Here is a 12,761-nt window from a genome sequence, read left to right on the forward strand (position 1 = left end):
ATGTTTCTCAACAACACTTTTGTCTACTGAAACAGTGAATAACATTTCACTCTCGGGGTAGAAATAATGCCAGTTGTGTTTATCAGCTACAGAGGAGAGATCAAATTCAGTAGAAAGAAATGCAAATGGGAAGCAAGGATGAAAACGCCACAAGATTGAACTCCTTGTTAAAAGAAGCTGCCATCTCTGGCTTCCTAATTTTACTGAAATCTTGAAACTAGTCACTTATAGATCTCATTTTATTCCAACCTCAGTTATAATGAGCAGTGTTAAGTGCATCTCACTTTGCCAAATGACATTTTAAAATATCTGGCTGGCAATGGTGGTTATTATTAATGACGGGTTACGTAGGTTCAGTACCCATCTTCAGTTTCAGAAAATAGATACAAGTTATTGAATTCAATGTAGTATGCTTGGTGTAATAGCAATTATCACGCTTGCTATTCCTGATGGACTGCAAATTGACTGATGCAGGAATAAAAAAGCCCTCTTGAAAGTGTGCAACCTTGTTAATGCAATTTTCCTTTCCACTTTTGCTTAATAATTGTGCAAGCCCAGATTACAGAGCTGCTGATCATTACTGACCTAAACAAGTTTCAGTGACCTCTGAAAGACTGAAGGGTAAATCTTTCTGGCACTGGTTGCAAGCATTTTAGTTCCTGAGTTCTTCTGCCCAAAACCCAACCCCCAAGCTCCAGGAGCAAGAGGGAAGCAGTGGTTCCTCGTGCCACTGCTGTTCCTGCAGTCCTGAGGCCCTACAATGTGCCAGGAGTTCCCCTTCACTCTCCTCCTGAAGCAACATCTCCTCATCAGACATGCAGCTCATCTCCAGCTGAGGTTCATTTTTAGCTGGGGAAGCTCTGTGCCTCCACGCCTAAGAAGCCCCAGGCGCGTGGTAAGAACGGCGAGTGCTTCACAGGCAAAATTGAGCAGCCGATGAGCTCAGGGCCTTACACCATGGCACGTATTTCCAGAGCTGCGGTTCGCCATTCATACATACCCATAGATCGTGCTGCATAACCCCATTTGTTTTGCACTGCATGCAGTGCTTAAAAGTAGTAGTTACGGTCTGAATGCATTCCCAAACAGACAAGGCAAATATGACCTTCCTGAGCAGGAACACTTCAATTGTAAGGAATTTTCCAGAGGGACAGGAATGTTAGCTTCGGTAGTCATGAAATTGTTCTTATTTCAGCGATGTTATTTTTCCTCTCATGAAAAGTATAGCCATATAGTTTATGAAGAGAGGCTTCAGTGGCACTTTGTTACTACAGAGAATAATTTACACGTCCATGGGTATTTTTTTTAATGTTAAATTTACGTTTTCCCTAAGTGAGTTTGCACAAATGACTAACCAAGAATGTCTCTCTTGGCCAACTTCATCTCTGTTCCCTTTTGGCATGGTTCGGATAAAATAACTGAGGTTGGGCAAGAGATAGGCCTTGCGAATTTTGGGCTTAATGAACATGAGAAGTACAAACCAGACAATTTTGGCAGATGTCATTGTAACACTTGAAAATGTTTGTTTTTTCTCATATCAAGGCTGTGCAGAGGGTAGAAGTGTTTTGGTGAATTTGTCTCGTGCTAGAATTACACTTTCTATTTATATAATCAACGTTAGGTCAGTTGTTTATAGCAGAATTAATGGCTTTGTTTATACAGTGTTCTGCTTTTATACATCTAATTCTTCTCCCCTTCCATTTTCAGGTTAGGGTCTTGTTTTGTTTTTCTGTATAATACACAACTGAAACAAAATGTGTTGAGCATGTGTGTGTTATTCCAGACTTTATTAGAACTCACTACTTGTATGAAATGTAACAATATGTGGATGCGCTCATATAAACCGTGGTCAGAGGGTTTTTTTGTGTGTGTGTGTGTTTCTTTTTTTTCTCATCATCATAACTTTCCTTTCTGCCAAGATGTTTTTGGCAGTTTTTAAAAGGTTCACCATTAAAAATGTTATGGACCAAATGGTTTTTAAAAGCTTTATTGAGGGCACTACTTAAACAAAGGAAGAGTTGGCACTGAACTCATTTCAGCAGAACTTCGCACTGGAAAGTGTTGATATCTGGAAGGGAATAAGCAAAGACAACAAAACAGTAGGAATCACTGACTGTAGTTTTTAAAATGAACTAGAAAATCCCTTGTAAAAGACAAATATTTTTGCTTCTGTTCTTGTCACCTCAAATCTATAGAAAGATGTATCAGAGACAGGACTTCTTCTCCTTCCCCCTCTCCACTTTTTTTTTCTTTTTTTTTCTTCCTTTTTTTTCTTTTTTACAATATATATGTCTTTTTACTATGTATCACATTATGTGGGACTTCCAACCTATATCATTATACAAGCATGTACTTAGTGTACTTCTGCATTAAGCTCAAGGATACAGTGCAACACAGTGGAAAATTACTGGCTTTTTAGTCGTTGATGAGACTGACTGCTCCTGAAGAACTGCAAATGTTTATCTGGATATTTCTGCTAACATATTGGATATATTTATCTTTCCTGTAAAACTACACACCCATCTAAACTTGCTTATGAAATGTTCATATGCTAATATTTAATAGCAAGAGTAGTATTTTTAAAAGAGTGTAATGAATTTGATGGCTATGTTTTTTCCCCTTCCAGAGCAAGAATTTACTCTTTGAGAAGATTAATGGTGGTCCAAAAAGAAGAAAGAGGGTAACTATCAGAATAATTTATAGTCCCTCTATCATCTACAGAGCTAATAAGAATTAAAATCGTACTGCTGAAAAGGAAAGTTAGCCTAATGCATCTATGTTATACCTTAGGTAATGCCTGAAGTCAGGGAGTGTCTGTGATAAGCTACTACAGCAGGCTCTGTGACTGCCACTGAGTACAAGATGTAATTCGCTAAAGCCTGTTGCATTCTGAAGATACACTTCAATGCAGAGCATTTGTTGACAAACTTTGTATTATCTGCGGTGATCCTGATTCCATGAAACCGTCCAAAATTATTCCAATTTCTTTAAAACAGAATCTAAATTTTCCTATTAAATGTATTGGTAAAACTAATTACCACTAGCCATACGTGTCAGTATGCGTTTGGGTGTAAATGACAGCAGAATTGGTCCTTAAGCCTATGAAATTCGACTAACTTGCATACTGCAAAGGGGCTCAGAATTAAACTCCTAGCTCTGTGTCCCACTTTCTGGGCAGACAAGGATGAATGGGTTGTTACCTTGCTGGCCTTTACACAGAGAAGGAGATGCACATACCACAGAGAACTTTGGCACAGTTCGTATCACTATATTCTCTTGTTTTTCAGTAGCATCAGCCTGTCTTTTATCAAAAAATCACTTTCAGACAGAGTAGCAGTCTTCAGATTTGCTGCTGGTATATTTTTTTACAAGAAGAAAACGAGGCTTTACATTATGAAGCCTAGCTCTCTGCCAAAAAGTAGCTTTGTAAAATATGACAGCACAGTTTATACTGTAAATGAAGTAAACTTGGATTGAAATAACTGAAGCATAAGTGAAGGTGATTTATTTATTTATTTATTTGCCTGTTTAACTCTCAAACCTAAAGTTTTTTCCAGAAAGGGAGAAGTGAGCTGATTTCTTACTGATTCACAGATCACTGGTAATAAACCCTGGTTGATTATAGGTAATGACCTATCTTCAGCTTAGTATCTGCCTTCCACTTACATTTGATTTTCAAGTTATATAAAAGGAAATGAAAAAGTGTGAACATATTATTTTTGGTCTCAAGTAAGTAGAATTTACTCTGGAAATATAAATATAGAACACCATTAGAACTCTTATTAGAATACTATGTTAAAGTATAATTAGTGAGATAGACACATGAGAAGAAATAGTACATATACACATTTTCTGTCCATGTGCTGAGTGATATAATCAAATATAAGACAACTAATGGCTGTAGAGACATGACAGACCCTGTGGCCAGGAATAGCCCAGAATTTAGGAGGTGAAAGTTTCAGTTTCTTGCTTTGCAGCAGATTTTTTTTTCTTAGCACGGGTGTATCATTTAAGTGTGAATTTAACATTTAAATTATCTTACTGTTTTGAGAGTAATACTGTAGTGGTTGCTAATGCTGTAATAAACTATTTGGAATTGTCACTGTATCAACAGCAGGACAACCTAGAGATGACAGCAGCGGAGTGGTGTTTTTTTTTCCAGATACCAAAAAGCCCATCTGACTCCCTCTTACTTGCTGTGCTCCCTGTCACTCCTCCGTGCCCTTCTACACCAATGGAGCTTACTGAGGACAGCTGCTGGCAACTGATTGCTCTTTTGGGTCAGGACATGCCAGTGTTAGATTAGAGCACTTCTCCAAAAGTCCCATGTTTGGAGAACTGGGCTGTCCATGGAGAGTAAGGGCACTGTACAATGCTGTACAATGCTATAGCGTAACCATCAAAGGGGGTCTATGGGGTTATACAAAACCACAAAACCCAAGTATTTGTGCATAAATGTACATTTATATGGATGTGTATAAATATACATCTGCATACACAGGCATATACATACATACTCAGTACGTATAGCAAAGGTATGTATTTACCATTTGCCACTGTGTTAAACTTTTGCAGCCCTTGCAGTGTAAGAAAAGGAGGCATACAGGGACCTCTAATTTAACTAGTGATTCTCCCTTTCTTGAATTTCTATGCATGGGTCCTACCCATAATCTAACACACTGAATATGACAGGAGTTCTTCTATAACAACAGAGTCACACTGTACACAGCTCTGAGCCCACAGCAAAGGTATTCCTGAACCACTTTGCTTTGAATTCAACACAGCTGTATGGGATTAAAAAAATTTAGTCATATCAGACAGAATTTTTGCATTATATTTTGTGTTTCCTTTTGCCTGTTAAGGATTCTTTTTTTTTTTTTTTAAATGTATTCTCATTCTCTTCTACTTTATTTCAAAAAGTAGCAAGCAAGTACCATTCCAAAAAAGACCAATTAATCTTCCTAAGAATCTTCAAATAATTCCTAGAAGTTTATGCAACAGCTGAATTTTGCTAAATTAACGTTAAACAGAACTTCTTTTAACAAACACAAACAAATCATTTACATGTGTCTTATTTTTAACAATTTAGAGCATTAAATTAGTGTTAGTTTTATTTTCAAAGATTTTTCCACATTCATTTCTGGTTCTTAACACTTTTATGTTTTCACTTGTAGCAGGCAAAGCATTCAGAAACAATACAACAAAATAAAATGGGCTGCTCTGCGCTGTGATCAAGTACTAATGATAGCTTCCACAAATACGGACAAACTCAGGGACTTAAATGTGAATAAAAACAAATCCAAATATTTTCCAGAGATTTGACAAATACTTGGGATATTTGAAAAGAAATATTTCATGTATATTTTAAGGTTTTTTTTTCTTTGTTTGTTTTTGTCTAGTTTTGAACTCCTAGGTTTTAGTGAAAGAGACATCTCAAGAAAAGTAATTTCTATGATAGAGAAGTCTGATGAGAATCAGGAGATACTAGAAAATTTGAATTCCTGTGAAGTTTATCCTTAGAGAGGCAAATAATTTTTATTGTCATCAAAAACCAGCACACTAGATTTTTTGTCTATATTCATGAAGAAGAGAATATGCGTTTGCATTTTGCATACACTGACACAGTGGGTGTAAATAATACTCTTTTAATTTTAAAGCTCCACAAAGATGCTTGATACTAGCAGATACAATTAACACATTTTATTTAATTGGTACAGATAAAATTCAAGCAGAGGCTTTCTACATTACCATGATGTCCAAACAGTTTTGAGACAGGATCTGTTCATCTTCAGTCTCACGTTGTGCTGCTTACATGGCGCAAAGTGAAGTCAAAGCCTCGCCAGGGATATTCTTTCCAGCATTCCCTTGTTCTGGCAGTGGTACGAGGGCCATTTCCTATGCCAAAATTTTGCTTGGCTCTGCCTCTGTGCCAGCAGTTTTTTATCTCAGCATTAAAAAAGGGAGCAAAGATGGGTTTCCCGGTGAGATGGGCTGAAGAGGCGACTTAGGTCAAAAATGGTTTCGTAGTATCTAGCTTGTCTCCCAGCTTAAGGTCCATCAGGGAGAACTGATTTGAGCTAAAGCTTACCTGTACAACCACAGTGAGTTCTGTCCTGCCTCAAGAGTGAGGGGATTAGATCTGCTAGCTTCTCTGCTGAACTGGGAAAGGAGGAGCGGAGCAAAAAGACAGTGTTTAACCCAGCCTGTCCTGTACTCTGTGTAGTCCTCCTCCACTTGTCCACACTGTGGGGTAGGTAGCAGTTTTTTGTTTTTAGTGGATTGGATTAAATTCTCTCACACACAAAACGTATTAGAAAGCAAAGCACTGATTGACTGTTAGATTTTACTCCCTGGGAGCAATTTTTTTTTCTTTGTCTGTTAATGTTTGAGAGATAAGAAATATATGTATATGTCCACTATTCCTAGTTACCTTTTCTGTGTTTTCCTGTTTCTAATAAATATAAATAATTTTACATTTTTTTCAGAGTGTGAACCCATATCTGCAAGGACAGCGACTGGACAATGTTGTAGCGAAGAAGTCTGTTCCACATTTTTCCGAAGAAGACAAGGGTCCTGAATAAGTACAATAAAAATGAATGATGAAAACTCATGCCATCCTTTGCTAGATCGTAATATTGCTTATATATAATCATCTATTAAAATCCTTGTGAATGGCAGCATGTTTATTATTTATATAATTGTAGATGAAAAACAGCTGTATTTATAACAGTATGTTCTCCTAGATAACAAAAATATGGTTCTGCTTTTCGTTAAGCTATGGTAAAAGGACATTTCTGTTGTTTTTATTTTAGTCATGGAGCAAACTTTTAAAATGTTAGTCATTTTAATAGCTAACGTGAGGTAAATGGTCTTAATGAGCAGCTTGTAAATAGGAAGATGTAAAAAAATGCCCTGTCTGACTCCAGAATTTAATCTTAAATGTTACTATGTTTGACACATGAAAATTATAGTTTTATGTTTTGTTCACAAATATTGTTACTTAGCAAAGACAAAGTATTTATTTTACCCAGAGAATTTTGGCTTTTGGTCTATTTTAATAAACATTTAAGCAATCTACAAGGTTTGCAAACTGACGTTTTCCAAAATATTTCATAGGCTCATCTGTCTCAGTTATTTCTGTGCAAATTTAAAAATTAAAGAGCTGCTTTTTTTTAATCTGTCCACTGGAATACTTTTCTGTTAGTTTTAATCATTCCATGTCCACAACTTTCCTGAACCCTTGTGCATTTTCCTTCATTATCAATGGCACTTTGGGGTGGGAGTTAATCTTCCCCTCTGTTCTTTTGTCTTAGTAAAGGCAGCATTTGTGCATAATGAAGTGCTTAAATTAAGTGTCCCTGGGATATAAGTGAAGATGGAGACAGTTATCTGTGTTAATAAGGTTGTGCCAATATCCTCTGAATGCAAATCCAGGATGTGAAGGTCATAGCAGTTGATGATCTTCTGAAAAGCTTTGATACTCCAATAACACTGGTAGCTATCACTGTTCTTGAAGTCACTCCAGGAGGCTTTAAACTGCCTTTTTGCCCCTAGGACCTGAGGAACTTTATATGGCAGCAAACTGAGCTCTGGATTTCTTAAAGATGAGAATACAAAATTAAATAAAATTGTTGTTATTTTCAGGGTGCATCTGAAATAGCACAAGCCAAACAAGCCATGTACATGTGGCATTGGAATTATAGAAAATAGCATTAGCTTTGAACTTCAAACCTATGAAAAAAAAAAAGTCTAGTTTTCTTCCGTGTCCTACAAAGAGACAGTGAAATAACAGTGACCTCTTAGATAAAACAGGTGAGACAGTAACAGAAACTAAAGGTCCTAGCTACGTATGATTAAACTTAACAACATCACAAATATGACTGTGTATGGTATTTGCTTTTTCTTTCCTACCAGTAAGTAATTCACAATAAATTATATATGCAGAGAGTTGTTCCTCTCAAGTTATTTATGGGTGGATTGCAAAACTCGGTAACATTCTAGGCTAACTATAAAGTCTTTTATCATATTTCCTCTTTAAAAAAAAATGCTGGAAGAGAAAACTAAGAGAGTATGTAATGCCATGGGGTATATAATTGCATGTGGCATGAAATGGAGGAGTTTCTGTGAAATGCTGAGCTCCCTCAGCTTCCAGGGCCTTAAGTGGGATGGGAGCACCCCAGCTGCTCGCAGGGCAGGACTCATGTTCTCTACTTATTTTAAATTGCACTCCCACTTAGTCTTCACTCAGGTACTGAGAGCTGCAGAGGTGCAAAGATTGTCTCCAGAACAGAACATGTATCATGTCATGAACTAAAAACCAGAGCCCCTTGGTACCCAGTGGCTGAAAGTACACCAAATTGCCATCCCTTCCCCCTAACCCCACAGCCAGCCCCTCCTGTTGACACTGGGGCTCTGACTTGATTTCCACTCCTCGGAAACTGGTGTTTCCTCATCTAGTCAACCACCTTATCTACTTTTAAAGTAATTTGAGGTACATTCTGGCCTTATTAACTGCAGTAAAATCCATTTTAATCACACACAAAAACAAAAGAAGAAACTATGAAGGTAATTCATTTCATTTTTAAGCTCTTCATATGGACCAGCACATAATAAAAGGATGTGTATATGGTAAATGTGGGGCTAAAAAAAGGGAGGGGCAAAGAGATAATGTTTGATTAATAGTATCAGAGATGATTTCTGTAAGTACTTCAGCTCACTGCACCCACTGTGTGCTGATGTGACAGGCACCACAAACCACCACCACTGAGATTGCTCTCACTGCTGGGGTCTGAGGAGCTGCCCTTCCACGTGTGGTACATCAGCACAGAGGAGGCAAAAGGATAATTACACAACTTACACATATTCTAGTCTTTAAATACAGCCTCCTCCTCCCCACACCACAAAAAAAAAAAAAAAAAACACACCCACTTTTACATTGCACAATGCAATGATGTGTTTTACAGGAACTGTCTGCTAGAACAAAAATACATAGCAGTACCAGTCACATGCTGAGTCCATCAGGCAGCTGTAGTGTTCGACAAGTACGACTGAAAAACACTACTGTGAAATTTTGATAAAATATAGCTATGCCACCATGATAATAGGATTAATTATTCTAATTTGAGTTTCATAGTAGAGCTACGTTTTTGAGTTGGGATTGGTAGTCCCACAATCATTAAAGATCAAAAAGCAAGCAAAAAATGTCTCCCAACAGCAGTCCAAATGTTTATATGTAGTTTTATACAAAGAATCAACAAATTGCTGGTCTATTGCAATCAACGAACAAAGACACCAACTATACTAAAAGAGTAAGAGCTGATGCCACAAAACAACATATTAAAGGATATAAACGGCTGGTCATTCTCTCATGTGTAATCACTCCTTTTGCATTAATGGTGCATGTGAGTTAGGGAGTTTGTATATAGCTGTCATTGTTTAGAATTTTCATTATTTGGAAAACAAAACATTTTTATGCATTTTAAAATCTGCAAGTATGTTAATTACCTCTCATATTTCAGACATAATTTGCTTGAAGAAGCTAAACAAAATAAAGTGTAACACCATGGAACACTAGTTTTGGCTGGCTATAAAATATTTATGACCCTATTAAAAAAAAAAAAAGTGTAACTGAGCAAATTCTAGGTTATATATTTTTATATACATGTACTCACACACGTGGCTTTGTTTTCATTTTTATGCTGTACAAAAGGTACTCTTTTTAGAAGATAATATAGCCTTATATTAAACTCAGCTTTAAAAAATACAAAGATGTCAACCCCCAGAAGAATGTAATATAAAAATATTTAGTGAATTATTTCAGAGGAGAAATAATTATATGCTTGATTATATACAATATATGCTTGATTCTATTGGCACATTTGGATTCATCTAACAAATCTATGCTGTCCAGCAATTCACAAGCAAACCAAAGAAACTTGGAACTAGTTGCTGAGGATGTGGTGTCAGGCTTCTGAGAGTCACGTACAGGATTGTAAATTAAGCTGACCTGAATCTTATTTTATTGAAACACAATGAAACATATTAGTCTGCTAAACTGATGAAGGACGTGGACAGAAAGATGAATACCAAGTTAACTAAGTTTTTGGATTTGTTCTGGACAAAGTAACATTCAAGCCCCTTTTGTTTCCAAATGACAGGAGTTGGGGATGAGGAAAAGTACTTTTTTTTTTTTTTTTTTTTTTAAGATGAAGAAGAGAGTTGAGTCCATGCCCTCAAACCAGATCTCTAACCAGTAGCTCTGTGAAAGTGTTGAAAAGGCTTTGTTTTCATTTTCATGCTGTACAAAAACAAATGTTTCAGACATTTAAATTTGTTGGAAAGAAGAAACAAACAAAAACAACACATAGCAACACCAGCACAAAACAAACTTGTACTCTTCTGGCCCTTTTGCTTGTAAGCTCTCACCTCATTTATAATGCTGTATTGCTGGTCCTGTGAATTGATTCTTATGCAAGTACTTCTTTCTTACATGCAAGTCTGGAATGTCTGAATCATTAGGACACAGTGTTCAAAGATGAAAAATTCTCAGACTCATATTCATAGAAGGAGAAAAGGAAGGTGTGCAGATGCAGAAGATGCTACCATGACCAACAGTAAATGCATAAGCAAAGTGTAATTTCACATGACTAAAGGGGAGATGAGTGTGTTCACTGCTTTATTAGCTAAGTGCACATGTAAAAAAAATAAAAAAAAAATATTTGAAGTCATGTAATTGTCTTCAGCAATCTTAAATAAATATCATGTTTGGGAATCGTCTCATATACTAATCCTTTTTAATTACTGTGTCACTTAAAAGGTCTGTCTGTTTATGGTGCCTAAAGCCAAAGGCAGATTACAACCATGACTGAAAATGGCAAGTTCCCTTAAAGTGTTCAGCTACTGACAATGACCTACTTAGATGAAAACTAAATAAAGACTAAAAAACAATGTAGAAGAAGAGTATGGAATTGCCGTCATGAAGGCCCCATGTACCACAAATAAGGCTAACTGGCACAGGATTTTGTCCTAAGCCAAGATTTCCAACTATGAGACCATGAAAGGGTTAAAGGAATCATTTCCCAGGTATGTACGTACGTACATGGTCCAGGTCTACCACACTCAAGCCTTCTGCTGTTCAGTGAAGAATGGGGTTGAATTCTAGTTCATCATCCCAATTCACCACGAGAAGAAGGATATAATATCTGCTCATATTTGCTTTATTTATGATGCTAACTGCTTTGCCATGATTACGTGAATCCTGATGGCTGGAATAGCTGCTAGCCATGTGTTCAACACATGGGAGTATAACAAATCTTAAATGATGCAAATGTCATGGCAGCATCATTACCAATTGGAACTGAAAGAACTTTAAAAAAATGTTGTGTCACTAACTATGTCTATTTTTTGTATATGTGGCAGAAATGCAGAAGGGATCAGAGACAGTATGAGTTGAGAATGGCTTCCAGATTTAAAGATCAGGTGGACCTGAATCATCTCTTCTTATTTTTTCCTATAAGTCCCATTAACAAAACACATGGAATCCAGCTCTCATTACAATGCACGAGTCTTACATTTACTTCATCCTACTCTGTTCTCCAAGGAAAACAGTACTGGGAGTCAGTGGCTAAATTTCATTATGAACTGAGTGAGGCAAAAGAGAAAGCACAAAGTAAAATAATGTTGAGAGCCTCAGACTATCCCTCTTCCCTTAACTGGTATCATTCATTTATAGATCCTTAAGCTCTGATTTTAAATGTATAAACACTGACAGCTTTTATTCCAAATGTTTGTTCTGACCCTAATCAACCTGTAACTTTCTTGGGAGCCACCAAAGACCTCCCTCACAAATATGTATATATTTATATATATATATTAGGTTTGAGCATCTGAATATTTAAGAGTTAGCTCACAGAATGGGCATACAGTTTTGACGCGGAATTCGGTCTTAGCCTGTTTTAATTAATTATTTATTCTGAGAAAAAAATAATTAAAAAAAAAAATTGCAGTTTTACAGAGCATTACCTACATCCTAATGACCAAAAGTTATTTAAAGGTGGCTGAAATTCAAGTGGGATAGCCCCCATAGAGAAGTATGGCCCTGAGTCATCATCCTAAGACAGGCAGAACACCTTTCCACATTTGGAAATAAAATAAAATACTACTTCATGTCATTTCATATTTCCAAATGGCCAAAACATACCCATGAAAGAAAATGTCAGGTCATCCAGAGATGCAATAATAATTCAGCATTGGTTAAGTTTAACTTAAAAAAAAAAAAAAAGCAACTGTGCAACCAGAAACCAAGTTGATTGCCAGACTTTCAGTTGCTTCAATGGATAGTGTGATGGCTGTAAGATTTATGGGCCTTAAAGCTCTGTTACTACACTTGAACTAAGAAACTCATTTTTATTGCTGCATAAAACATTTATCAAATAAAAAACAGTCGTAGCTGATTTAAGCAAGTTCTTAAAAGGTCATTATTCTAACAGATAAGCATTGCTGTCATAGTTTACACATAGTCCATGGCTATTATTAAAATTCCCAAACAACCCTTTGACTCAGCTGCCACAGGGTTATGTGCATACACAGGTAATGTGTGTACATAGTTTAAAAAGCAGAAAATTTTGCCCTGCTTCTGATTCCTTATAGCTTCCCCCTGCTATTATCCAGTTTTGTTGCAGCCTGTTTGATGGTTATGGGTCTGAAGTTATGGGATCTCAAAAGACTTGTTTTCAAGGTGAACATACACTCATGAAACCATG

At 36.6% G+C, this 12,761-nt stretch overlaps 1 protein-coding gene across 6 annotated transcripts in view; it reads left to right on the top strand.

The window, feature by feature from the left end:
- The window catches only part of SCG5 (secretogranin V), a 29,318-nt gene extending 21,371 nt beyond the window's left edge, over nt 1-7,947 (top strand). For all 6 annotated transcript variants that reach the window (XM_035539054.2, XM_035539057.2, XM_035539055.2 and 3 more), the window contains exons 5-6: nt 2,627-2,680; nt 6,486-7,947. In XM_035539054.2, the coding sequence (XP_035394947.1) occupies nt 2,627-2,680; nt 6,486-6,581 (150 nt within the window). In that variant the 3' untranslated portion in view covers nt 6,582-7,947. The remainder of the gene's footprint in view (nt 1-2,626; nt 2,681-6,485) is intronic.
- Nucleotides 7,948-12,761: the final 4,814 nt, after the last annotated feature.

The sequence above is a fragment of the Cygnus atratus genome, chromosome 5 (genome assembly GCF_013377495.2).
Source record: "Cygnus atratus isolate AKBS03 ecotype Queensland, Australia chromosome 5, CAtr_DNAZoo_HiC_assembly, whole genome shotgun sequence".
Lineage (NCBI taxonomy): Eukaryota > Metazoa > Chordata > Aves > Anseriformes > Anatidae > Cygnus > Cygnus atratus.